The sequence below is a fragment of the Physella acuta genome, unplaced genomic scaffold (genome assembly GCF_028476545.2).
Source record: "Physella acuta isolate Inbredline_101_S28 unplaced genomic scaffold, ASM2847654v3 ptg000353l, whole genome shotgun sequence".
NCBI lineage: Eukaryota > Metazoa > Mollusca > Gastropoda > Physidae > Physella > Physella acuta.
In genome coordinates this window covers 997,938-1,025,776 of record NW_026731872.1, presented here as the reverse complement: position 1 = coordinate 1,025,776, position 27,839 = coordinate 997,938, and the positions used below count along the sequence as shown (strand labels likewise).

General features: G+C 44.7%; 2 protein-coding genes across 7 annotated transcripts; one reads left to right on the top strand and one right to left on the bottom strand.

Moving 5' to 3' along the window:
* Positions 1-148: 148 nt before the first annotated feature.
* On the bottom strand, positions 149-21,275 carry LOC131941234 (protein-glucosylgalactosylhydroxylysine glucosidase). Of its 5 annotated transcripts, none has more exons than XM_059300343.1 (14): positions 20,695-21,233; positions 14,695-14,870; positions 14,034-14,107; positions 13,594-13,802; positions 12,351-12,546; positions 8,128-8,215; positions 7,863-7,962; positions 7,503-7,729; positions 6,719-6,902; positions 4,433-4,633; positions 3,467-3,579; positions 2,981-3,178; positions 2,001-2,132; positions 149-1,442 (listed from the first exon to the last, which is right to left on the bottom strand). In XM_059300343.1, the coding sequence occupies exons 2-14, from the start codon at positions 14,854-14,856 to the stop codon at positions 1,083-1,085; spliced, it is 2,244 nt and encodes a 747-aa protein (XP_059156326.1). In that variant the 5' UTR covers positions 14,857-14,870; positions 20,695-21,233; the 3' UTR covers positions 149-1,082. The 5 variants fall into 5 exon arrangements, with proteins under 5 accessions (XP_059156326.1, XP_059156327.1, XP_059156328.1 ...); XM_059300344.1 differs by lacking the exon at positions 20,695-21,233 and adding an exon at positions 17,291-17,358; XM_059300348.1 differs by lacking the exon at positions 149-1,442 and adding an exon at positions 1,473-1,540 and having other exon boundaries at positions 20,695-21,234.
* A 50-nt stretch (positions 21,276-21,325) lies between these two features.
* LOC131941236 (microtubule-associated proteins 1A/1B light chain 3C) lies at positions 21,326-27,811 on the top strand. 2 transcript variants are annotated; one of them, XM_059300351.1, is made up of 5 exons: positions 21,326-21,542; positions 23,942-23,997; positions 24,745-24,851; positions 26,133-26,332; positions 27,732-27,811. In XM_059300351.1, the coding sequence occupies exons 1-4, from the start codon at positions 21,491-21,493 to the stop codon at positions 26,311-26,313; spliced, it is 396 nt and encodes a 131-aa protein (XP_059156334.1). In that variant the 5' UTR covers positions 21,326-21,490; the 3' UTR covers positions 26,314-26,332; positions 27,732-27,811. The 2 variants fall into 2 exon arrangements, with proteins under 2 accessions (XP_059156334.1, XP_059156333.1); XM_059300350.1 differs by having other exon boundaries at positions 21,327-21,542; positions 26,133-27,811.
* Positions 27,812-27,839: the final 28 nt, after the last annotated feature.

Below are 27,839 nucleotides of genomic sequence, written 5' to 3'. Positions count from 1 at the left end.
AACACATAACACTTAGTTTAATTAAAATAGACTATAGATCTAGAAAAAGTTCTCTAGATTAATTTTTTTGATGTAAATGAATTGACCACAAAGGTATATTTTATATGATATGTATTTTATTATTGTAAATGACATGAGAACGAAGGTATAGTTTTTAGTTATCTTTTATTAATGTCAATGATATAAGCAAATGTGTATAGTTATAGAAGTAATGTATTAGTGTAATTGAGACACAAGCATTTAGGTGTAAGCGGGTCAGGTCACGTGGGGTCATAAAAAAATGGACATGTGCCAACTTTATGACAGCATCCTGCGCTAGCTAAAAGGTGACGTGTCTTGGGTCGATGAATGACGTCATTCACGTTGCAGAGCCTAAACAAAGAGGGCACAAATGAGGTCACCAAACGAATTGTTTTCACCTCTGGTCAGGGGCGGCGACCTACTTCAAGTGCCAATGAGTACAAGATCTCTGAAAGAAAACCGCAGAAGCCAAGCTGGACGTCCTATCTTAGCTGCCCTCTAGCAGACCTGCTGCACACAGCAAGAGGTTTGATTGCGCTTTTTTAATTCAGCTTTTGGCAACTGTTGTTTACATTGGCTGACAGAGCCGCAGTTAACCAATCAAATAACGGCACAGAGCCACGCTGGGAGATGCTGGTTGCAGACCCCTGTCAGGGGTTGGACAAGGCGAGGGAACGGGTTGCAAGGGGGGGGGGGGGAGAGACGACACATATTAGTAAACAATTAACAAAGCCGGAAACAAACACAAATTTCGTGAGGCAAACATTGCGAGCCTAGAGTGAAGGATGTTTAAAGGATTGAGCTAGATCTCTATTTTTTGTTTGAAATGAACAAGATCAAAATATGCTGGAGCAGTTCTAACGATGGCGTGGGATATCACTCGCGTTCAAATCAAGTGACGTCAAATGCCTACTAAAGCAAGCGCAGGGTTTCTTCCAGGCACCCCCCCCCCCCCACCGGACAAAAAAGTCTGGAAGAAACACTGTGCAAGCGTGTGACGTCACGCGTGATCTCAAGTTGTAGTGTGACGTCACGCGTGAGTCCATCACGTGACTTCTGGCCTATGCGACAGACATGAGAGCCAAACTTTGCCTCTTGCTCAGGACCGGTTGACCAGTCGTTAGGGACACCCATGCAGCCGAGTCCGCGAACTTGACCTTTAACCCCACGTGACCCGCATTCACCTGAGTTTGGGTCAAGGTTAAGTTACTTTCACTGTAGCTGAGGTCAAAGCTGCAGCCTCGGTAGTCCAGACCAGTAAACGTGACCTCTGTTGTCCTTGTGATCAGAACTGGGTCAAAGGTCAGATGGTCGTCATAAATGCGCGCGCCGCCATAGCCAAAGAGGACGAGTTGCAAGTAGCCTCCCATGCCGGTGAGGAAGTTGGTAGCGCCGTCACCATCCGAGTTCTCAGACCACACCTAGGTTGGTGGAGAGTACAAGCAGCGTTAGAGAGTTCTCAGACCACACCTAGGTTGGTGGAGAGTACAAGCAGCGTTAGAGAGTTCTCAGACCACACCTAGGTTGGTGGAGAGTACAAGCAGCGTTAGAGAGGCACGGACTCCTTTGTAATGGCTGCAAGGTTAGCAGTTTAAAATAAGGGCTAGCCTACCAGCTGGAATGTTAGCAGTTTAAAATAAGGGCTAGCCTACCAGCTGGAATGTTAGCAGTTTAAAATAAGGGCTAGCATACCAGAAATGGTTGCAAGGTTAGCAGTTTAAAATCTAGCCTACCAGAAATGGCTGGAAAGTTAGCAGTTTAAAATCTAGCCTATCAGAAATGGCTGGATAGTTAGCAGTTTAAAATCTAGCCTATCAGAAATGGCTGGAAAGTTAGCAGTTTAAAATCTAGCCTACCAGAAATGGCTGGAAAGTTAGCAGTTTAAAATCTAGCCTACCAGAAATGGCTGGAAAGTTAGCAGTTTAAAATCTAGCCTACCAGAAATGGCTGGAAAGTTAGCAGTTTAAAATCTAGCCTACCAGAAATGGCTGCTGAGCGTTCAAGACGGCACGGTCGTAGAGCTGCGAGGCTTTGGATTGGTTGCCGAGCTGTAACCAGCCGAGCAGAAACATGCCCCACGTCATGGCAGGGGCGGGGCCGACTGGTGTACTCTGAGAACAACACACACCCACAATCAGTAGCAATAAATATATAAATATAAACACAAGTTCAGGGGCGTCACGAGGGGGGGGTGGTCCCTGGACCGCACATGTTGGCACCATTTTGGGGGGTGGGGGGGGGGGGGGTAACACCAATGCATAAAAAAAAAAGAAAAAAATTACAGAGGAAAAAAGTTTTTTGTCAGTCAAATCAATGGTTAATTAGATAAATAGTCTTCTAATTGACGTTCCCAGGGGGGGGGGGGGGGGAGCATATGAAGGAATAGTGTGGTCAGTACTATGTCCAGCCGCCTTTCCCTAACACGAGCTATGGTACACGTCAAGTCTGGGTGGACTCAGTGACCTTCTATTCACTTAAACTCGGATTAGAAGTTTAGCGCTCTACTGCTAGACCACACCACTACTGCCTCCGACACAATTTCCCTCTGCCCACTCCCTGCCCCACTCTGCCCCTCCCTACCCCACTCTGCCCCCTTCACACCCCCAGTCTACCTCGCCCCTTCCTCCACCCTCAGCACTGACCAACTAGCCAGCGTGTGATGTTCACTGACCAACTAGCCAGCGTGTGATGTTCACTGACCAACTAGCCAGCGTGTGATGTTCACTGACCAACTAGCCAGCGTGTGATGTTCACTGACCAACTAGCCAGCGTGTGATGTTCACTGACCAACTAGCCAGCGTGTGATGTTCACTGACCAACTAGCCAGCGTGTGATGTTCACTGACCAACTGGCCAGCGTGTGATGTTCACTGACCAACTGGCCAGCGTGTGATGTTCACTGACCAACTAGCCAGCGTGTGATGTTCAGACCAACTGGCCAGCGTGTGATGTTCACTGACCGCCTCGTATATCGTCAGATCGTTTTTCCGCGTGGAAGGCGCCATGTCACGCATGAGCGGGAAGTCGAGCAACACGACGTCTGCCTGCTTGGTGCGGGTCGTCGGCTGGTAGCCCTCAAACTCTGGGTGGTAGTCAAGGTCAGGGTCGTACGGGATCCGCAGGTTCTTGCTGATGTCAGCCCAGGTTTGATTAGCTGGCTGTCAACAAAAATATAAGAAAACAGGGCTGTCAACAAAAATATAAGACAACAAAAATGTCAACAAAAACATTAGACAACAAGGCTGTTAAAAAAAAAAACATCAGACAACACAACTGTCAACAAAAAACATTAGACAACAAGGCTGTTAAAAAAAAAACATCAGACAACACAACTGTCAACAAAAAACATTAGACAACAAGGCTGTTAAAAAAAAACAACATCAGACAACACAACTGTCAAAAAAAACATATTTATTGGAAAACAAAGTTGACACAGCGCCACCTACCTTGCCAAAGACCTGGGCCAGCGTGTTCGCGAATGCCAAGTTGATTGAGGCGATGCTGTTGGTGTAGGCGGAGTCGTTGACAGGGTAGTTGTACTCATCTGGTGGCATCACACCTGCAGGTAGACAGGGCTGTCACTAGGTCACGCCTGTACAGGGCTGTCACTAGGTCACACCTGTACAGGGCTGTCACTAGGTCACACCTGCAGGTAGACAGGGCTGTCACTAGGTCACGCCTGTACAGGGCTGTCACTAGGTCACACCTGTACAGGGCTGTCACTAGGTCACACCTGTACAGGGCTGTCACTAGGTCACTAGGTCACACCTGTACAGGGCTGTCACTAGGTCACTAGGTCACACCTGTACAGGGCTGTCACTAGGTCACACCTGTACAGGGCTGTCACTAGGTCACTAGGTCACGCATGTACAAAGCTGTCACTAGGTCACACCTGTACAGGGCTGTCACTAGGTCACACCTGTACAGGGCTGTCACTAGGTCACACCTGTACAGGGCTGTCACTAGGTCACTAGGTCACACCTGTACAGGGCTGTCACTAGGTCACACCTGTACAGGGCTGTCACTAGGTCACACCTGTACAGGGCTGTCACTAGGTCACACCTGTACAGGGCTGTCACTAGGTCACACCTGTACAGGGTTGTCACTAGGTCACACCTGTACAGGGATGTCACTAGGTCACTAGGTCACACCTGTACAGGGCTGTCACTAGGTCACACCTGTACAGGGCTGTCACTAGGTCACACCTGTACAGGGATGTCACTAGGTCACTAGGTCACACCTGTACAGGGCTGTCACTAGGTCACGCCTGTACAGGGCTGTCACTAGGTCACACCTGTACAGGGCTGTCACTAGGTCACACCTGTACAGGGCTGTCACTAGGTCACACCTGTACAGGGCTGCCCTTACCACAACACCTAGCCGACCAGCTGGTGCACGTGCATGCCACTCACCCTGAATGCTGTAAGTGTGGTCAGGGTTCTGGGTCACCCTGGAGCTCCAGAACTTGGCCGTTTCCCAGACAACTTCCGCCCCACGTGACATCAGATCCTTGTCCTGCGTCAGCTGCCAGAACTGACGTAACATCACCGTGACGTCACCGTTAATGTGAATTTCCATCTCGCCGTAGGGCTCGGCGGGACACGTCTCTAGTCCTAGTAGATACATCAAGGCGACGTCAATGTCCTGTAGGACATGTGCTACATTCGTGGGACGTCAATGTCCTGTAGGACATGTACTACGTTCGTGGGACGTCAATGTCCTGTAGGACATGTACTACGTTCGTGGGACGTCAATGTCCTGTAGGACATGTACTACGTTCGTGGGACGTCAATGTCCTGTAGGACATGTGCTACATTCGTGGGACGTCAATGTCCTGTAGGATATGTACTACGTTCGTGGGACGTCAATGTCCTGTAGGACATGTGCTACATTCGTGGGACGTCAATGTCCTGTAGGACATGTACTAAATCAAGGGGACGTCAATATCCTGTAGGACATGTACTAAATCAAGGGGACGTCAATGTCCTAATAGATACATGGGCTACATCAAGGGGAGACACGACATCTAAACAGAGTGGGATATGACAGAGAGGACATAGAGAGAGGACAGAGAGGATAGAGAGAGAGGTATATAGAGAGAGGACAGAGAGAGTAGAGAGAGAGGTATATAGAGAGAGGACAGAGAGAGGTATATAGAGAGAGGACAGAGAGAGAGGTATATAGAGAGGACAGAGAGAGAGGTATATAGAGAGAGGACAGAGAGAGGTATATAGAGAGAGAGGACAGAGAGGACATAGAGAGAGGTATATAGAGAGAGGACAGAGAGAGGTATATATAGAGAGGACAGAGATGACATATAGAGAGGTATATAGAGAGAGGACAGAGAGAGTAGAGAGAGAGGTATATAGAGAGAGGACAGAGAGAGGTATATAGAGAGAGGACATAGAGAGAGGTATATAGAGAGAGGACAGAGAGAGTAGAGAGAGAAGTATATAGAGAGAGGACAGAGAGAGGTATATAGAGAGAGGACAGAGAGAGAGGTATATAGAGAGGACAGAGAGAGAGGTATATAGAGAGAGGACAGAGAGAGGTATATAGAGAGAGGACAGAGAGGACATAGAGAGAGGTATATAGAGAGAGGACAGAGAGAGGTATATATAGAGAGGACAGAGATGACATAGAGAGAGGTATATAGAGAGAGGACAGAGAGAGGTATATAGAGAGAGGACATAGAGAGAGGTATATAGAGAGAGGACAGAGAGAGGTATATATAGAGAGGACAGAGATGACATAGAGAGAGGTATATAGAGAGAGGACAGAGAGAGTAGAGAGAGAGGTATATAGAGAGAGGACAGAGAGAGGTATATAGAGAGAGGACATAGAGAGAGGTATATAGAGAGGACAGAGAGAGAGAGGTATATAGAGAGAGGACAGAGAGAGGTATATAGAGAGAGGACATAGAGAGAGGTATATAGAGAGGACAGAGAGAGAGGTATATAGAGAGAGGACAGAGAGAGTAGAGAGAGAGGTATATAGAGAGAGGACAGAGAGAGGTATATATAGAGAGGACAGAGATGACATAGAGAGAGGTATATAGAGAGAGGACAGAGAGAGTAGAGAGAGAGGTATATAGAGAGAGGACAGAGAGAGTAGAGAGAGAGGTATATAGAGAGAGGACAGAGATATGTATATAGAGAGAGGACAGAGAGAGTAGAGAGAGAGGTATATAGAGAGAGGACAGAGATAGGTATATAGAGAGAGGACATAGAGAGAGGTATAGAGAGAGAGGACAGAGAGAGTAGAGAGAGAGAGGTATATAGAGAGAGGACAGAGAGAGGTATATAGAGAGAGGACAGAGAGAGAGGTATATAGAGAGGACAGAGAGAGAGGTATATAGAGAGAGGACAGAGAGAGGTATATAGAGAGGACAGAGAGAGTAGAGAGAGAGGTATATAGAGAGAGGACAGAGAGAGGTATATAGAGAGAGGACAGAGAGGACATAGAGAGAGGTATATAGAGAGAGGACATAGAGAGGACAGAGAGAGGACAGAGAGAGGTAGAGAGAGAGAGGACAGAGAGGACAGAGAGAGGTAGAGAGAGGACAGAGAGAGGTAGAGAGAGAGGACATAGAGAGAGGTAGAGAGAGAGGACAGAGAGAGGTAGAGAGAGAGGACATAGAGAGAGGTAGAGAGAGGACAGAGAGAGGTAGAGAGAGAGTAGAGAGTTGAGCCTGAGACCTGTGAAGGCCGACTCCCAAGGATAGCGCGCCCCCTGGTAGCCCGTCCTCTGGGCCAGCAGCCGGGCACTGTCCAGCGTCTTGAGCCGCGTCTCCGTGATGGTGCGGGCTAGGTCGGCGTGGAGCAGGGCGATTGGCGGGAACATCCACGTGTCTTGGTCCCAGAACACGTGACCGTTGTAGTCCTGACGACATGATACCGAGGTTAGAAGATGTCTGACATCTCAAGGCTGCACGGAGAGTTTCTTGCTCACGTTGATGAGCTTTTGTTTCTCATGTTTCGCTGTGTTTTGTCATCTGTTGTTGTTATGTTTGTGATGTTTATTTTATGTTTTTGAGGTTGGGTTGTATTTGTGTGATAATGTGTTGAGTGGCCCACTGAATCTGATGCTGTGGATACTGTGGTGTGTCATTAGTTGAATGCTGTGGATACTGTAGTGTGTCATTAATTGAATGCTGTGGATACTGTGGTGTGTCATTAGTTGAATGCTGTGGATACTGTGGTGTGTCATTAGTTGAATGCTGTGGATACTGTGGTGTGTCATTAATTGAATGCTGTGGATACTGTGGTGTGTCATTAGTTGAATGCTGTGGATACTGTGGTGTGTCATTAGTTGAATGCTGTGGATACTGTGGTGTGTCATTAGTTGAATGCTGTGGATACTGTGGTGTGTCATTAGTTGAATGCTGTGGATACTGTGGTGTGTCATTAGTTGAATGCTGTGGATACTGTGGTGTGTCATTAGTTGAATGATGTGGATACTGTGGTGTGTCATGTGACTCACCCTGCCTGCCACACCGTGAGCGAGACCCCCGGGAGACAGGCCAATGAACGGCCAGTCTGGTCGGCTTCCATTGAAGGGGAGAGAACTGAGGATGTAGTACAAGCTGGCGTAGTTGAGGCGTGCCACGCTGACGTCCCCTTTGGTGTCTATACGGCCATTGGTCCACACCTTGGTCCACTCACTCACGTGATTAGCCAGTAGAGTTCCCTGGGCAAACTGGGAGAGGGCTGGAACAAAAACAGGCCGTTTATATATTCGTGCAGGTATTGGTGGAACCAATGTCCCGAGTGTTGGGACCAATGTCCTGAGTGTTGGGACCAATGTCCCGAGTGTTCGGACCAATGTCCCAAACCTACTTACCTTGATCAAAAGCCGCCTGCACGATCTCCTTTTTAACGTCGATGGCAGTCAGGTGTAGCAAGGTCATTGAACTAACCCCAGGGGTCAAGGTCACTGTTGGCTGAAAGATAGGATGCCAACACAGATTTTAACAATTATGGTCTACTGACCAACCTAAAGATCACAATACCAGAGCAAAGGTCATCTGACCCACCTAAAGATCACAATACCAACCTAAAGATCACAACACCAGCCCAGAAATAACCACCCAGCAAGCGGCACCTACCGGAAGGTCGGCTGTAGATTTGATGTAAAAGTCTGTTGGGGGAGCTATCTCAGGGTACTCAGCCTCCAGTGTCTGGCCATGCTGAAATCTGGGCATTGAAGGGTCACGTGATCACTCGTTGACCACACCAACCACACCAGTTGACCACACCAACCACACCAGTTGACCACACCAACCACACCAGTTGACCACACCAGTTGACCACACCAGTTGACCACACCAGTTGACCACACCAACCACACCAGTTGACCACACCAACCACACCAGTTGACCACACCAACCACACCAACCACACCAGTAGACCACATCAGTTGACCACACCCACCACACCAGTTGACCACACCAACCACACCAGTTGACCACACCAGTTGACCACACCAGTTGACCACACCAGTTGACCACACCAACCACACCAGTTGACCACACCAACCACACCAGTTGACCACAACAACCACACCAGCTGACCACAACAACCACACCAGTTGACCACACCAACCACACCAACCACACCAGTAGACCACATCAGTTGACCACACCCACCACACCAGTTGACCACACCAACCACACCAACCACACCAACCACACCAGCTGACCACACCAACCACACCAGCTGACCACACCAACCACACCAGCTGACCACACCAACTACACCAGCTGACCACACCAACCACACCAGCTGACCACAACAACCACACCAGCTGACCACACCAACCACACCAGTTGACCACACCAACCACACCAGTTGACCACACCAACCACACCAACTACACCAACCACACCAGCTGACCACAACAACCACACCAGTTGACCACACCAACCACACCAGCTGACCACACCAACCACACCAGCTGACCACACCAACCACACCAGCTGACCACACCAACCACACCAGTTGACCACACCAACCACACCAGTTGACCACACCAACCACACCAGTTGACCACACCAACCACACCAACCACACCAGTAGACCACATCAGTTGACCACACCCACCACACCAGTTGACCACACCAACCACACCAGTTGACCACACCAGTTGACCACACCAGTTGACCACACCAGTTGACCACACCAACCACACCAGTTGACCACACCAACCACACCAGTTGACCACACCAGTTGACCACACCAGTTGACCACACCAGTTGACCACACCAACCACACCAGTTGACCACACCAACCACACCAGTTGACCACACCAACCACACCAACCACACCAGTAGACCACATCAGTTGACCACACCCACCACACCAGTTGACCACACCAACCACACCAGTTGACCACACCAGTTGACCACACCAGTTGACCACACCAGTTGACCACACCAACCACACCAGTTGACCACACCAACCACACCAGTTGACCACAACAACCACACCAGCTGACCACAACAACCACACCAGTTGACCACACCAACCACACCAACCACACCAGTAGACCACATCAGTTGACCACACCCACCACACCAGTTGACCACACCAACCACACCAACCACACCAACCACACCAGCTGACCACACCAACCACACCAGCTGACCACACCAACCACACCAGCTGACCACACCAACTACACCAGCTGACCACACCAACCACACCAGCTGACCACAACAACCACACCAGCTGACCACACCAACCACACCAGTTGACCACACCAACCACACCAGTTGACCACACCAACCACACCAACTACACCAACCACACCAGCTGACCACAACAACCACACCAGTTGACCACACCAACCACACCAGCTGACCACACCAACCACACCAGCTGACCACACCAACCACACCAGCTGACCACACCAACCACACCAGTTGACCACACCAACCACACCAGTTGACCACACCAACCACACCAGTTGACCACAACAACCACACCAGCTGACCACAACAACCACACCAGTTGACCACACCAACCACACCAACCACACCAGTAGACCACATCAGTTGACCACACCCACCACACCAGTTGACCACACCAACCACACCAACCACACCAACCACACCAGCTGACCACACCAACCACACCAGCTGACCACACCAACCACACCAGCTGACCACACCAACTACACCAGCTGACCACACCAACCACACCAGCTGACCACAACAACCACACCAGCTGACCACACCAACCACACCAGTTGACCACACCAACCACACCAGTTGACCACACCAACCACACCAACTACACCAACCACACCAGCTGACCACAACAACCACACCAGTTGACCACACCAACCACACCAGCTGACCACACCAACCACACCAGCTGACCACACCAACCACACCAGCTGACCACACCAACCACACCAGTTGACCACACCAACCACACCAGTTGACCACACCAACCACACCAGTTGACCACAACAACCACACCAGCTGACCACAACAACCACACCAGTTGACCACACCAACCACACCAACCACACCAGTAGACCACATCAGTTGACCACACCCACCACACCAGTTGACCACACCAACCACACCAACCACACCAACCACACCAGCTGACCACACCAACCACACCAGCTGACCACACCAACCACACCAGCTGACCACACCAACTACACCAGCTGACCACACCAACCACACCAGCTGACCACAACAACCACACCAGCTGACCACACCAACCACACCAGTTGACCACACCAACCACACCAGTTGACCACACCAACCACACCAACTACACCAACCACACCAGCTGACCACAACAACCACACCAGTTGACCACACCAACCACACCAGCTGACCACACCAACCACACCAGCTGACCACACCAACCACACCAGCTGACCACACCAACCACACCAGATGACCACACCAACTACACCAGCTGACCACACCAACCACACCAGCTGGCCACAACAACCACACCAGCTGACCACAACAACCACACCAGCTGACCACACCAACCACACCAACTACACCAACCACACCAGCTGACCACAACAACCACACCAGTTGACCACACCAACCACACCAGCTGACCACACCAACCACACCAGCTGACCACACCAACCACACCAGCTGACCACAACAACCACACCAGCTGACCACAACAACCACACCAGCTGACCACAACAACCACACCAGTTGACCACACCAACCACACCAGCTGACCACACCAACCACACCAGTTGACCACAACAACCACACCAGCTGACCACACCAACCACACCAGCTGACCACACCAACCACACCAGCTGACCACAACAACCACACCAGTTGACCACACCAACCACACCAGCTGACCACAACAACCACACCAGCTGACCACACCAACCACACCAGCTGACCACACCAACCACACCAGCTGACCACAACAACCACACCAGCTGACCACAACAACCACACCAGTTGACCACACGAACCACACCAGCTGACCACACCAACCACACCAGCTGACCACAACAACCACACCAGCTAACCACAACAACCACACCAGTTGACCACACCAACCACACCAGCTGACCACACCAACCACACCAGTTGACCACACCAACCACACCAGTTGACCACACCAACCACACCAGTTGACCACACCAACCACACCAGTTGACCACACCAACCACACCAACTACACCAACCACACCAGCTGACCACACCAACCACACCAGCTGACCACACCAACCACACCAGTTGACCACAACAACCACACCAGCTGACCACACCAACCACACCAGCTGACCACAACAACCACACCAGTTGACCACACCAACCACACCAGCTGACCACACCAACCACACCAGCTGACCACACCAACCACACCAGTTGACCACACCAACCACACCAGTTGACCACACCAACCACACCAGTTGACCACACCAACCACACCAGTTGACCACACCAACCACACCAGTTGACCACACCAACCACACCAGTTGACCACACCAACCACACCAGCTGACCACACCATCTACACCAGTTGACCACACCAACCACACCAGTTGACCACACCAACCACACCAGTTGACCACACCAACCACACCAGCTGACCACAACAACCACACCAGTTGACCACACCAACCACACCAACTACACCAACCACACCAGCTGACCACACCAACTATACAAGTTGACCACACCAACCACACCAGTTGACCACACCAACCACACCAGTTGACCACACCAACCACACCAACCACACCAGCTGACCACACCAACGACACCAGTTGACCACACCAACCACACCAGTTGACCACAACAACCACGAATTGACCAACCCAGGTGTGTCGTTGAGAAACTTAACGTCATCACTTGGCTGTCCTGTGTTCAAGTGTGTTGTCACCGTCACTTCCTGTGTGACGTCATCCCGGGACAAGACAAGTTCGTTGACCAGAACAGCCGTGAGCTGACGATGTGCGTAGGTCCGTAGCGTGATGTCGACCCCCGGGGCTGTGTAGGACTCACTGAAGATAGCTGGGGTTTGTTTGGTTCAATTACCCGTGGGCCATATAGCTGGGGTTTGTTTGGTTCAATTACCCGTGGGCCATATAGCTGGGGTTTGTTTGGTTCAATTACCCGTGGGCCATATAGCTGGGGTTTGTTTGGTTCAATTACCCGTGGGCCATATAGCTGAGGTTTGTTTGGTTCAATTACCCGTGGGCCATATAGCTGGGGTTTGTTTGGTTCAATTACCCGTGGGCCATATAGCTGAGGTTTGTTTGGTTCAATTACCCGTGGGCCATATAGCTGGGGTTTGTTTGGTTCAATTACCCGTGGGCCATATAGCTGGGGTTTGTTTGGTTCAATTACCCGTGGGCCATATAGCTGAGGTTTGTTTGGTTCAATTACCCGTGGGCCATATAGCTGGGGTTTGTTTGGTTCAATTACCCGTGGGCCATATAGCTGGGGTTTGTTTGGTTCAATTACCCGTGGGCCATATAGCTGAGGTTTGTTTGGTTCAATTACCCGTGGGCCATATAGCTGGGGTTTGTTTGGTTCAATTACCCGTGGGCCATATAGCTGAGGTTTGTTTGGTTCAATTACCCGTGGGCCATATAGCTGGGGTTTGTTTGGTTCAATTACCCGTGGGCCATATAGCTGGGGTTTGTTTGGTTCAATTACCCGTGGGCCATATAGCTGGCGTTTGTTTGGTTCAATTACCCGTGGGCCATATAGCTGGCGTTTGTTTGGTTCAATTACCCGTGGGCCATATAGCTGGGGTTTGTTTGGTTCAATTACCCGTGGGCCATATAGCTGGGGTTTGTTTGGTTCAATTACCCGTGGGCCATATAGCTGGGGTTTGTTTGGTTCAATTACCCGTGGGCCATATAGCTGGGGTTTGTTTGGTTCAATTACCCGTGGGGTATGGACATTTCTATAGATTTTCTATAGATAATTTTATTATCCTCTGACTAGACCCACCCCTAACCTCTTCCTACATGATCACCTCCACTACCCCCCCCCCACCCACGTGACCGCCCCACGTGACCGCCCCACATGAACGACCCCCCCCATGCTTACCTCTGCCCACGTCCAGACTGTAGCTGCGTGTGAGCCCCGTGGGTCGGGCCGGGGTGAGGCTGTAGCCGACGGGTGAGGCGAGCCTGGCCCTGTGGCTGGTGATGTTGTGGCCGTTGTACAGACCGTTCATGCAGATGGTGTCGCTCTGTACCACGGTAGCCACGTGACCGTTGCCCACCTCGGGGTAGTAGTCGCCTCGCTTCGGCATGCTGGGGAGGGGGACAACTTGTTAGAAGACTCAGTACACCAGCACACCAATGGTGTGTTGTACCACACCAGCACACCAATGGTGTGTTGTACCACACCAGCACACCAATGGTGTGTTGTACCACACCAGCACACCAATGGTGTGTTGTACTACACCAGCACACCAATGGTGTGTTGTACCACACCAGCACACCAATGGTGTGTTGTACTACACCAGTACACCAAAAACGTACTCAGCACTTGTGAAAACAGTGGCATCTTCGGGCAGGGGGGTGGCAGGCAGGGGCGAGTGGCCCAGCTTCCAGATCTGTGGACAACAGACAGGTGTCTTAGTACAGGTGTCTTAGTACAGGTGTCTTAGTACAGGTGTCTTAGTACAGGTGTCTTAGTACAGGTGTCTTAGTACAAGTGTCTTGGTACAGGTGTCTTGGTACAGGTGTCTTGGTACAGGTGTCTTAGTACAGGTGTCTTAGTACAGGTGTCTTAGTACAGGTGTCTTAGTACAAGTGTCTTGGTACAGGTGTCTTGGTACAGGTGTCTTGGTACAGGTGTCTTAGTACAGGTGTCTTAGTACAGGTGTCTTAGTACAGGTGTCTTAGTACAGGTGTCTTAGTACAGGTGTCTTAGTACAGGTGTCTTAGTACAGGTGTCTTAGTACAGGTGTCTTAGTACAGGTGTCTTAGTACAGGTGTCTTAGTACAAGTGTCTTGGTACAGGTGTCTTGGTACAGGTGTCTTGGTACAGGTGTCTTAGTACAGGTGTCTTAGTACAGGTGTCTTAGTACAGGTGTCTTAGTACAGGTGTCTTAGTACAGGTGTCTTAGTACAGGTGTCTTAGTACAGGTGTCTTGTGGGGGGGGGGGGGGGGGAGGGGGGTTTGTGTCGGTTGAGTTACCTGAGCAGCAGGAGCGTCAGGCAAGAGAGCGCCAAATGCATGCAGGTTGTTGTATACTACGTCACCAGTTCCTGTGGTCCACGTCTCTCCCATCAAGACGGTCACCAGTAAAATAGAGGAGCAGACGACAGAGAGCAGCATGGCCAGTAGGGCTGACGTCATTACAGGACAACACACTGGGAACGTTAGTCAGCAGGTATAGCTACACGGCTGACACGGCTAGCTACACGGCTGACACGGCTAGCTACACGGCTAGCTACACGGTTAGCTACACGCCTGACACGGCTAGCTACACGGCTAGCTACACGGCTAGCTACACGACTAGCTACACGGCTAGCTACACGCCTGACACGGCTAGCTACACGGCTAGCTACACGCCTGACACGGCTAGCTACACGCCTGACACGGCTAGCTACACGGCTAGCTACACGGCTAGCTACACGACTAGCTACACGGCTAGCTACACGCCTGACACGGCTAGCTACACGGCTAGCTACACGCCTGACACGGCTAGCTACACGCCTGACACGGCTAGCTACACGGCTAGCTACACGCCTGACACGACTAGTTACACGCCTGACACGGCTGACACGGCTGACACGGCTAGCTACACGCCTGACACGGCTAGCTACACGCCTGACACGGCTAGCTACACGCCTGACACGGCTGACACGGCTAGCTACACGCCTGACACGGCTAGCTACACGCCTGACACGGCTAGCTACACTGCTAGCTACACGCCTGACACGGCTAGCTACATGGCTAGCTACACGAGTGTAGGGGAAAAAAGTCACAGTAAAAAATAAACCGGGAGCGATCTCCCCTAAACTTTCTCGAATATTCTTATATATAAAAAAAGGGGATGGGAACTCGGGATATAGACATGAATTTTAATCCATTTTAAATACTTAATTAAACTTTTTAAAATAGAATAAAATCTCGTAAAAAAAAGAATTGCACACCTGTGAACGCCGAATAAAATTTACATGCGTTTTTTTTTTTTAGAAATCGGAAATAGCGTAAATGTTGTTTTTTTTTGCACGATTACAAGACTTTCTCTATATAGGGCCTACTTCGTATAAATAATCCGGGAGTGACTGATCTCCCCTAAACTTTCTCGAATATTCTATATAAAACTACGAGGGATGGCAACTCAGGACATAGACAATATTTGTAATCCATTTTTAATTACTTAAACTTTTTATAATAGAATGGAATCTAGTTAAAAAAAAAAGAATTGCACACCAAGTGAACGCCTAATAAAATGAGCATAATAGTGCGGGATATTATTAGTACTTTATAAATTTACGTGCGTTTTTTTGAGAAATCGGAAATAGCGTAAATTAGTACTTCCGGTGAACGGAAATTACTCAAAATTTGAAAGAAGGTTGAGAATTAGATCTTTTACTTACATGTGAAATTTCATTTATCTATCTGAAATAGTACTTAAGTTGTAGGCTTTTTAAAAATTCAATATAGAAAAAGTACCACTTCCGGTTATCGGAAATCGCTTAAAAGTTGATCAGGATCTACGATTTTTATAAAATACTTATATATGAAATTCCATCAACCTAGCTGTAACGGTACTCAAGTTATCGTGTTTACACACAGACACACACACACACACACACACAGACATACGGACAAGAATGCAAAATTATGTTTTTCCGTATTAGTGAGGTGTAAAACGTCGAGATTTGTAAAAATCTCGATTTTTTTGGCACGATTACAATACTTTCTCTATACTTCGTATATACGAGAAAGTAAAAACAACACAGAAAATAGTTTCAGGAAAAAAGTCGCAGGAAAAAAATTCACAGTTATATATTTGCATAGAATTTGTAAATACTAATCTTGTAATAATGTGTTCAATATTCAGCGAGTGGAAACCTGTAATGTAGTGTGCGTAGGTTGTATATGTATAGTAATATTTATAGCAAACGTAAAAATATTTAATATGAATTGTGTAGGCTTTAATTCCGATAAACATATAACTTTTAATAGAATTTAATAGAATGTTCCAGTCTTTTCGGTTTTCATCTTTTAAATGAGCTTGAAACGGCATAAAGACGTTGCTCATTTGACTGGTTGCCCTCAACTGACCGTAACAAAAGTTCGACCACTTTTTCTGACCATATTCATCACGCTCATTACACAACAAAGCATAGCATCAAAACAGAAAGCCGACACGGTACAAAGGCTGTCATTGACGCAAAACGTCAACAACACACAATATAGACGGACAAGGCCGACGGAGGAGAAGCCGACAAAGGAAAGGCCAACGCCTAGAACAAATATTCAAAACATAATGATGTGCCAAAATTTCTTTTGTAATTCATTTTTCTACCGCATATTTAATACGTAACAAAAGTTGTCTTATATATATATATATATATATATATATATATATATATATATATATATATATATATATATATATATATATATATATATATATATATATATGTATATATATATATATATAGGCCTATATATATATATAAACGTTATCTGCATTTACAACTTATTAATAGTGATTCTTAAAATATTTATTTTCAGCATTTGCCGAGTGAATTGTGTCTAAAACTAGTCTTACCTGACTATCAAAGCAAAGGGTAGAAACTTTTTGAGATGAGAGTTGTCTGCATGTTGTTAGGTTTATCTTCGATTTGAATCAGGTCAAAGTGCAACAAATCAAAGGTGACATTCGGACCAAGTTGGAGATAACAAAGACTGATCTGCTTTGGTGTGTCAACAGGTGGCAGGGGGTGGGGGAAGGATCTTTCTGTCTATTTTAAACATATATTCAAGGTCTGTCTTACCAGTGGCCTGACTAGGTCGGGTGTCACCCAGCATGTAACTTGGGGTGTCACTCGCCCCTCGCCACCTTTCCACCGGGAGGTGCGTCAAGAATTATTTGAACTAGAACTAGACTAGCTACTAAGATAAAGCCATTTTGACTCTCTCAAATTGGTTTTATTTTCGGCTGGCATAGTGTGAACTCTTGATCGAGTTTTCAAAGATTTTCATAACGGAATTTTTACCCGTGAATGAAAGAAATGCAAATGGCATATTCTATCAAAATACTGCATGCAAATAGTATTATTAGTATTACTATTAGATTAAAAAAAAACCCAGTTCAAATTGATACTTAAGGTAATGTTAGTATTGTTAGGGTTAAAACTTTTGTTTTATATATATATATATATATATATATATATATATATATATATATATATATATATATATATATATATATATATATATCTATATATATAAAGCAAAGTGGTCAGGTGCCCGATAGGGCACTTCCCGGCGCCGCAGGCGCGTCAAATTTGGCACAATGGTGCCTTGGGGCAATAGAACACGAGGGCCGGTGACGGTTTGCCGAAAAGTCTATGGAGAGGGGGTCAAAACTGACCTCGACTGACCGGCGCCTTATATGGGCTATATTACGAAAAAAAATTTCCTCCGACGACCCCCCTTGAAATTTTGTGAGGTGGTAAGAGAACGCCTTGGGGTGTCCCAAAAAACTCGCCATGTCCGGGAAAATTCGTTAAATGGGTCAAAACTGACCAGTCGTATTTCCCTATATAATCTTTGTATTTTATGGGAAAAACAGTGTAATTTCAACACAATTTTTAGGTTACTTAACCTCTGTACATCATGCTAATGTTTTGCCTACATTTCTATAGATGACTAGGCCGTATGAAAAAACTGTTGGGCACACTCAAAGCCCTCGACGAGGGCTAAAAGATGACCGCGAGTGACATTCTTCTTATATGAGATGTATATAAATAAATTGACGAACTATCCACTTAATATTATTTGAGGTCGTAGACCGACCCTGGAGGGTAACAAAAAAACTTTATTCCAGTCGGGAAAAGCCATTGTAGTCGTTAAATATGTTCATATATTGTATTTTCTACTATAAGCATTGCATCTGTTTGTTTAAAAAAAAAGTAAACAATGACAGACGTCATTCGGGCCATTTTCAAGGGAGGTAACCTTTTTAAATAATTATTTTTCAATTAATTGTATACTATTTTAAACAGAAACAGAAAATGACAAAGTATAGCATTTGTTTTAGTAAACCATTAATTTCTTAATTAAGCTACATATCATAATTAAATAGAAAAATTAATTTTAAAAGTTAACGTAATATAAATTATGAGATATACTGATCGTGGAACCTCTGTAGTTCTAATTTCATTTTAGTCATAAATTGCGTACTTTCAGTTATTTTCTCTGAAAGCGGATCGTAAACAACATACAACAACATCTTCTCTCAAATTAGCATTACTGTTTAAATTTAACACTCCACACCTCATCAATCAATAAATAATTAGTATTCAAATTATCAAATGTTTTTGACAACCTAAGCGAAGCTAGGCAGTATGCCTAGTATATATATAGATGGATGGATAGTTTTATATATATATATATATATATATATATATATATATATATATATATATATATATATATATATATATATATATATATATCCCCCATTAACTTTTTAAAACCACATTAAATTGTGTTTCAGTTAGACTTAATTGGGTATTAGAATACTACTATTCTTGGTACGTAGACCTAGATCTATATTAAAATAGTGTTTTGGATCATATTATTATTTCTTATGGTCCATCTTTCAAAGCTAATGGCTGGACAAGGACATCATCAACTCTTGCTGCTAAAACCGGACACACACTGCTCACTGTGACCTTGATCGCCTGGATTGCTCACTGTGACCTTGATCGCCTGGATTGCTCACTGTGACCTAGCCAGGATTGCTCACTGTGACCTAGCCAGGATTGCTCACTGTGACCTTGATCGCCTGGATTGCTCACTGTGACCTAGCCAGGATTGCTCACTGTGACCTTGATCGCCTGGATTGCTCACTGTGACCTAGCCAGGATTGCTCACTGTGACCTTGATCGCCTGGATTGCTCACTGTGACCTAGCCAGGATTGCTCACTGTGACCTAGCCAGGATTGCTCACTGTGACCTTGATCGCCTGGATTGCTCACTGTGACCTAGCCAGGATTGCTCACTGTGACCTTGATCGCCTGGATTGCTCACTGTGACCTAGCCAGGATTGCTCACTGTGACCTAGCCAGGATTGCTCACTGTGACCTTGATCGCCTGGATTGCTAACTGTGACCTTGATCGCCTGGATTGCTCACTGTGACCTTGATCGCCTGGATTGCTCACTGTGACCTAGCCAGGATTGCTCACTGTGACCTAGCCAGGATTGCTCACTGTGACCTAGCCAGGATTGCTCACTGTGACCTAGCCAGGATTGCTCACTGTGACCTTGATCGCCTGGATTGCTAACTGTGACCTTGATCGCCTGGATTGCTCACTGTGACCTTGATCGCCTGGATTGCTCACTGTGACCTTGATCGCCTGGATTGCTCACTGTGACCTTGCTCGCCAGGGCCAATTGTGACAAGTGTAATTTTGTGATAGTGTGTGTTGAAGGACAGGGGTGGGTTCAGATAGTGTGACGTCACTATTTTGCATTAACAATTGTGTTCGAAAACGAATTTTAGCCGTTATTTGGCGTTTTAGAAAACTGTTTTAATAATAAAATAAAAAGGACGTTTTTAAGAAAAACTCAACTGCATTTTTTTAGAGGGTTGCAGGCTGAAGTGTGATGTCATTTTATGGTGGTGGGGGGGGGGTTCTGGCTTTTTGTGACAATATGTTACGGAAAGGATGGGAAGAGGTAAAAATCGTCCAAAAAAGCGAGGCGTCAATAATGGAACACCCCTAACGTTAACAAAACATTTCTTGCAGATTACCAAAGCGTTTGATTTATTAACTTGGATAAAAGAATATAACTATGATAATTAAAACAAAACTAAGTTTTAGGTTTCAGAAAAGCCATTAACATTACTTTTAGAATTATATTATTCAAGTGAACAGCAATGGCCAGCGAATCAATGCTATAAAAATTGTGACCTTGACATTAAATTTAAATCTAATCAGTACCTAGATAAAACCAGTACAACCACCACTGTACAAATGGATGCAGATTCTTGCAAGTGGGCTACTGATGGTATATCCACAGTTCAGCGCCCATGGACACTCTTTTGAGCCGCCCATGACCTCCAGTAGAGAGCGGCCGCTTATTTACATTATTTTATCATGCACTGTCAGTTGCAAACTTGGAAAAAACTTTGATTTAATACATATGTAAAGTCTACATATTTTACTAAAATGTTCACTTTGCTGCATTTATTCGCATTATTGCAAGCCACAAACGGATAAGGACCAGTTAGGCCTAATCCCGATATAAAAGCAGGATTTCATACAGCACACGACAGTTTGAGCAGTTCTAAAAATAGGCAGCACTCAACGCAAGCAGCCCGTTGTTGCAGGAGGCACTTTGATTACATCCCACACAACTGTCACATACTTTAGCTGGCTCTGGTCTTTTAAGAAAATCTCATAGATTCATGTATTATCAATATCTAACACAGCAGTCGTGGTGATTATGAATGACCTGGCTTAAGATTTGTGCATGCCAATAAAAAAAAAATGTTTACACACCGAAAATGTTGCCATTACGAAATAAGTCGTATGCTATTTTTAAACTCTAGTTTGATTGGTGTAGAGAGCCGTCAAACTGTGACGTTTACAGCAGTGTGTCCCGAGGGAGGGAGTGATAACAAAACTGTGTCAACTTTTCAGGTCTCGTAAACAAACCCTACAGTTTTCTTGTGTTTCCTCTACTAGATCTAGTCTAGATCTAGATTAATACTTTAGGGATTGGTGACCTGTCACAATGCCTGAACATCATGAACGTACTAAAACTTTTAAACAGAGAAAAACATTCGGTAAGATTAAGAAAGAACTAGATCTAGATCTAGATCTAGATTCTAGATCTAGTGAGATCTACTACTGCAGTTAATATCTAGATCTAGACTAGATCTAGATCTAGATCTTTTATATTTATATATAAAATATATTTACGAAGTGTTCGGTCCTACGTAATTTTTGGTGTGTGTCCGAAAAGTGTAAACTCCTCTAGGCCTAATATTGATTCTAGATCTAGATGTTAGATCAGATTTTGATCTCAATATTTTACTACTAGATCTAGATTCTAGATCTAATAATTATTATAATAGTAAAGACAATCTATATAAAATATTCTTTCTAGAAAATCTAGGCCCAGTAACATTAGGGCCTATTTAATATTTATTTAGGCCTAGGTATTAATATTCTATTTCTACTGTTTTTTACATTTAGTTTACACTTTAAAGTAGTAGATCTAGTACTAGACTCTAGTACAAGTAGTAGGCCCTACTACAGTAGTAGATCTAGAATCTATTACTAGAATCTAGATCTACTGTCATTTAATGTACTTACTTTGTAGTTAGTAGTAGTAAAGTAGATGTAGTAGATCTAGATCTAGTACTAGATTTAGAATCTAGATTCTTCTATGTCTATTCTAATGTAGTAACTGTACATAAAAATAAAATATAGATCTAATATTTAGCATGTCTCACGCGAAACCACGGCGCCTGCACGTAAACTGTTCATTTATGAACACTTCCGTGTCAAGTACTTCCGTTTCCTTTCTCAAGAATTATTTTTAGAAATTTTTTAACGTTGCATGGTACGCACATTTCTATTTTTACACCAGCCGGATGAAGTGACCTAGGGTTGGACTTAGGGGCAAAACTTGAACCAATCAATGCTTAGCTAAAAGGTTACACTATAAATAGCTTCTATATATGTATGGAACATCGTAAATGTCAAGGTTAATGGGTTTTTTTCGTGCTTGAACAATAAAAAAGGGGTGTTCGCTAACTTATTTGGCCTTACATGGGAGCGGACAGCAACACAAAAATATTATTAAATAAGAATTTAGAGCATAAAAGGGGCTGATTATTGAAGGGAAAGGGTCAAAATAAGGTCAAGAAGGCAGTGGAATGCGAAAGAGGAGGGGGAATCATGTGACCTGGCTGGCTTAGCAGCGTACTGCGCGAGCCGCAATGGCTGAATGGGATGAACTTTGGGAGTGTGGGGAAAAAGGTTTTATACTATTAAAATTACCTCACAAACAATCAATAACACAATATAAATGCATATAATATATGTTTTTATTCATTAAATTGACTTTAAATTATTCTAAATGAACAAAAAGTGCTATGTCCGATGACGGGTAAAGGTGTCCGAACACATGTAAAACTGTATTACATGTGTTCGAACACACGTTAAGACCCCCCCAGTCACTATAACAAGAATAGCTTAAGTTCTATGCGTATGAATACAAAATGACACACACATTATTAAAGTAGAATGGTTGCGGATAGATATGATACTTTTTTTTTGTTTTCTATGTTAAGCGGTTACTGAATGAGACCGCATGGAATTTTTACGTTGCGTTTTTTTCGCTATGTGTGTCCGAAAAGTGTAAGCTCCTCTATATTATTTCTATATTCTATAGGCCTATTGAATATTCTAATCTAGATTTAGTTAGACCAGAGTTTCTTCCAGGTTTCTTCTAACTAGCATACAGTCTAGCCTACTTAGTACAGTTTTTAATCTATCTAGCCTCTCTACCACAGTAGTGTTTCTTCCACTTTTTTCTCTGTGGGGGGGGGGGGGGAATTTTCTCTGGATGGGGGGCACTATTAAAAGTATATATTTTCTATATATATTTTCATTTCGTTCGGGGGGGGGGGGGGGGGGGGGCGTACTTTCTTTGGGGAGCCCCCCCCCCCCCCCCCCCCCCCCCCCCCGAGATGCCTGGAAGAAACTGACCACAGACTCTCCAAATCTAGCCCTAAAAACTGATGCAATATTTTAGGAGGGTTTACTCAACATAATAAATCATCCCCCCCCCCCTCCCTCATGAAGCTTGATTATAGGCCCAAATGTTAATTGTCAGAGTTGAATAAAATAAGTAGATTCTATACTGTACTTATCTTTAAATATAACTTAATTTGAAAATAAAAATGAATTATACCTAATTAATATTAATTTATTACCAATTAGGCTACCATTGGTCACATTTTATGAACTAAACTCAATAGTAAATAGATTTCAGCTTTCTCCCTGTATGATCATTATACATAAGTGCTGTTGTAACTATAGTATTAGTACATTCATATGCCCAGCTAAACATGTAACTATTGTAACTATTGTAACAAGAACATGAATATTTTCTTGTCATTTTAGTTGAAAGGTACATGTCAATATTTTTGTTGTCTAACTCTTGTCATTTCAGCTGTGAGGAAGGAAGAGGTTGAAGGCATAAGGCAGAAATTTCCATGCAAAGTTCCTGTAAGTCCATAGTTGTTTCATCATTAGAATCAAATGCAAGTCCTTTCTATCTGTCTGTAGCTTCTAGTTTGATGTGTTCTATTGTAGGTTATTGTGGAGAGATTTCACAAAGAGACAAGTCTGTAGCTTCTAGTTTGATGTGTTCTATTGTAGGTTATTGTGGAGAGATTTCACAAAGAGACAAGTCTGTAGCTTCTAGTTTGATGTGTTCTATTGTAGGTTATTGTGGAGAGATTTCACAAAGAGACAAGTCTGTAGCTTCTAGTTTGATGTGTTCTATTGTAGGTTATTGTGGAGAGATTTCACAAAGAGACAAGTCTGTAGCTTCTAGTTTGATGTGTTCTATTGTAGGTTATTGTGGAGAGATTTCACAAAGAGACAAGTCTGTAGCTTCTAGTTTGATGTGTTCCATTGTAGGTTATTGTGGAGAGATTTCACAAAGAGACAAGTCTGTAGCTTCTAGTTTGATGTGTTCTATTGTAGGTTATTGTGGAGAGATTTCACAAAGAGACAAGTCTGTAGCTTCTAGTTTGATGTGTTCTATTGTAGGTTATTGTGGAGAGATTTCACAAAGAGACAAGTCTGTAGCTTCTAGTTTGATGTGTTCTATTGTAGGTTATTGTGGAGAGATTTCACAAAGAGACAAGTCTGTAGCTTCTAGTTTGATGTGTTCTATTGTAGGTTATTGTGGAGAGATTTCACAAAGAGACAAGTCTGTAGCTTCTAGTTTGATGTGTTCCATTGTAGGTTATTGTGGAGAGATTTCACAAAGAGACAAGTCTGCCCATGCTGGACAAGACCAAATTTCTGGTCCCCCAGGAGTTGACCATGTCCCAGTTTCTCACCATCATCAGGTACGTTGTTTATGACCATACATTTAGCTACATACAGTGCTCAACATACAGTGCTCAACATACACTGCTCAACATACAATGGTCAAGCTTGACTGTCAGCTAAGCAATTTGTTTGACTGCTTTATTCTACCTCTCTCAACTCTCTGTCCACAGGAATCGTATGTCTCTCAACTCTCTGTCCACAGGAATCGTATGTCTCTCAACTCTCTGTCCACAGGAATCGTATGTCTCTCAACTCTCTGTCAATCTGTCCACAGGAATCGTATGTCTCTCAACTCTCTGTCAATCTGTCCACAGAAATCGTATGTCTCTCAACTCTCTGTCAATCTGTCCACAGAAATCGTATGTCTCTCAACTCTCTGTCAATCTGTCCACAGAAATCGTATGTCTCTCAACTCTCTGTCAATCTGTCCACAGAAATCGTATGTCTCTCAACTCTCTGTCCACAGAAATCGTATGTCTCTCAACTCTCTGTCCACAGGAATCATATGTCTCTCAACTCTCTGTCAATCTGTCCACAGGAATCATATGTCTCTCAACTCTCTGTCAATCTGTCCACAGGAATCGTATGTCTCTCAACTCTCTGTCCACAGGAATCATATGTCTCTCAACTCTCTGTCAATCTGTCCACAGGAATCATATGTCTCTCAACTCTCTGTCCACAGAAATCGTATGTCTCTCAACTCTCTGTCAATCTGTCCACAGGAATCATATGTCTCTCAACTCTCTGTCAATCTGTCCACAGGAATCATATGTCTCTCAACTCTCTGTCCACAGAAATCGTATGTCTCTCAACTCTCTGTCAATCTGTCCACAGGAATCATATGTCTCTCAACTCTCTGTCAATCTGTCCACAGGAATCGTATGTCTCTCAACTCTCTGTCAATCTGTCCACAGGAATCGTATGTCTCTCAACTCTCTGTCCACAGGAATCGTATGTCTCTCAACTCTCTGTCAATCTGTCCACAGGAATCGTATGTCTCTCAACTCTCTGTCAATCTGTCCACAGAAATCGTATGTCTCTCAACTCTCTGTCAATCTGTCCACAGGAATCGTATGTCTCTCAACTCTCTGTCCACAGGAATCGTATGTCTCTCAACTCTCTGTCAATCTGTCCACAGGAATCGTATGTCTCTCAACTCTCTGTCAATCTGTCCACAGAAATCGTATGTCTCTCAACTCTCTGTCAATCTGTCCACAGAAATCGTATGTCTCTCAACTCTCTGTCAATCTGTCCACAGAAATCGTATGTCTCTCAACTCTCTGTCAATCTGTCCACAGGAATCGTATGTCTCTCAACTCTAACCAGTCTTTCTACTTGATCCTGAACAACAAAAGCATCTCCAGTATGTCGTCCACCATCGCAGAGGTCTACAGGGAAGAAAAGGATGACGACGGGTTCCTCTACATGACCTACGCATCGCAAGAAATGTTTGGCACATCCAGGGCAACTCTTGTATAATTGTTGACACTCTTGTTAGGTCAGGATTAGGATTACACATCAAAAGTTAGATCAGGATTAGGATTACACATCAAAAGTTAGGTCAGGATTAGGATTACACATCAAAAGTTAGGTCAGGATTAGGATTACACATCAAAAGTTAGGTTAGGATTACACATCAAAAGTTAGATCAGGATTAGGATTACACATCAAAAGTTAGATCAGGATTAGGATTACACATCAAAAGTTAGATCAGGATTAGAATTACACATCAAAAGTTAGATCAGGATTAGGATTACACATCAAAAGTTAGATCAGGATTAGGATTACACATTAAAAGTTAGATCAGGATTAGGATTACACATCAAAAGTTAGATCAGGATTAGGATTACACATTAAAAGTTAGATTAGGATTAGGATTACATATTAAAAGTTCACTTTATCTTAAAGAAAACACTTCTTAATCACACCTTTGAGGTCATACTTATATCAGTACACACCTAAAGTCATACTTATGTCATAAAAAATGTTATGTCATGTAGTCATAACATGCCAAGCCATCAAGTTTCTCTTAACACATATATTACTATAACACACACATGAAGTTTTTTTAGGCTAGGCCAAAACTGAAGTTAGAGCAGTTGTGTGTGGGGGGGGGGGGGGTGTGGGCCCATTAGTTGGGTGCTACTCTCTATGTGCCTTCATTCTCTTGATTCTTTTATTGACCAATCTGCTCACTGGGGGGGGGGGGGGGGGGGGGGGTGCTTGCTCCAAACTACTGGCAATGGTCCTGGGTGTTTAGGGAACTGATCCAAACATCCCCATGACCAAATGTTCTGGGTGTTTAGGGAACTGATCCAAACATCCCCATGACCAAATGTCTTGTTAACATTTGTCCAATAAAACCACGTGGCCAAAACTAAACCAGCACTCTATCATGTCCACCCAGCCCACGTATCAGCTAATGAAACTTTACATATGGTTGATCATTGTTGACTTTATGCTTCTTCCATCAGCGCCTACTGTTGTCATGATATATCATCTTCACTTGTTACTATATATCATCTTCACTTGTTATAGTATATCATCTTCACTTGTTATAGTATATCATTGTTATATTTGGACCCACTGGATGCTCAGTGACACTACTGTAAATAATAAAAAAAAAATGACCCTCCACTCCAAAGCTCGTCAATTTTTCCTGGGGTTAATTAGAAGGGTGTGACCCAAGCAGCCTGCCTTAAACTTGACTCACACACGTGTCCATTGTTATTGGTTTTTGTTGAGTACAAAGTAAAGGGCAACCTTTCACATTTTTATGTCTACACATTTGTGATAACTGAAAGAATTTTTTTCTTTTCATTGTAATTTATTTGACTGTCCTTTATGACTGATTTACATATTGCTGATTTTTAAAACTAATTTTTAAACTGGTTCAGCCAAGGGAAGTGCAAGCAAGTACTGCTGGGACCATTCAACTGTTCAACATTTTTGTTTCCATTAAAAACTTTTCAAATTGTCTGTGTTTCCATTGACTTGAAATAACT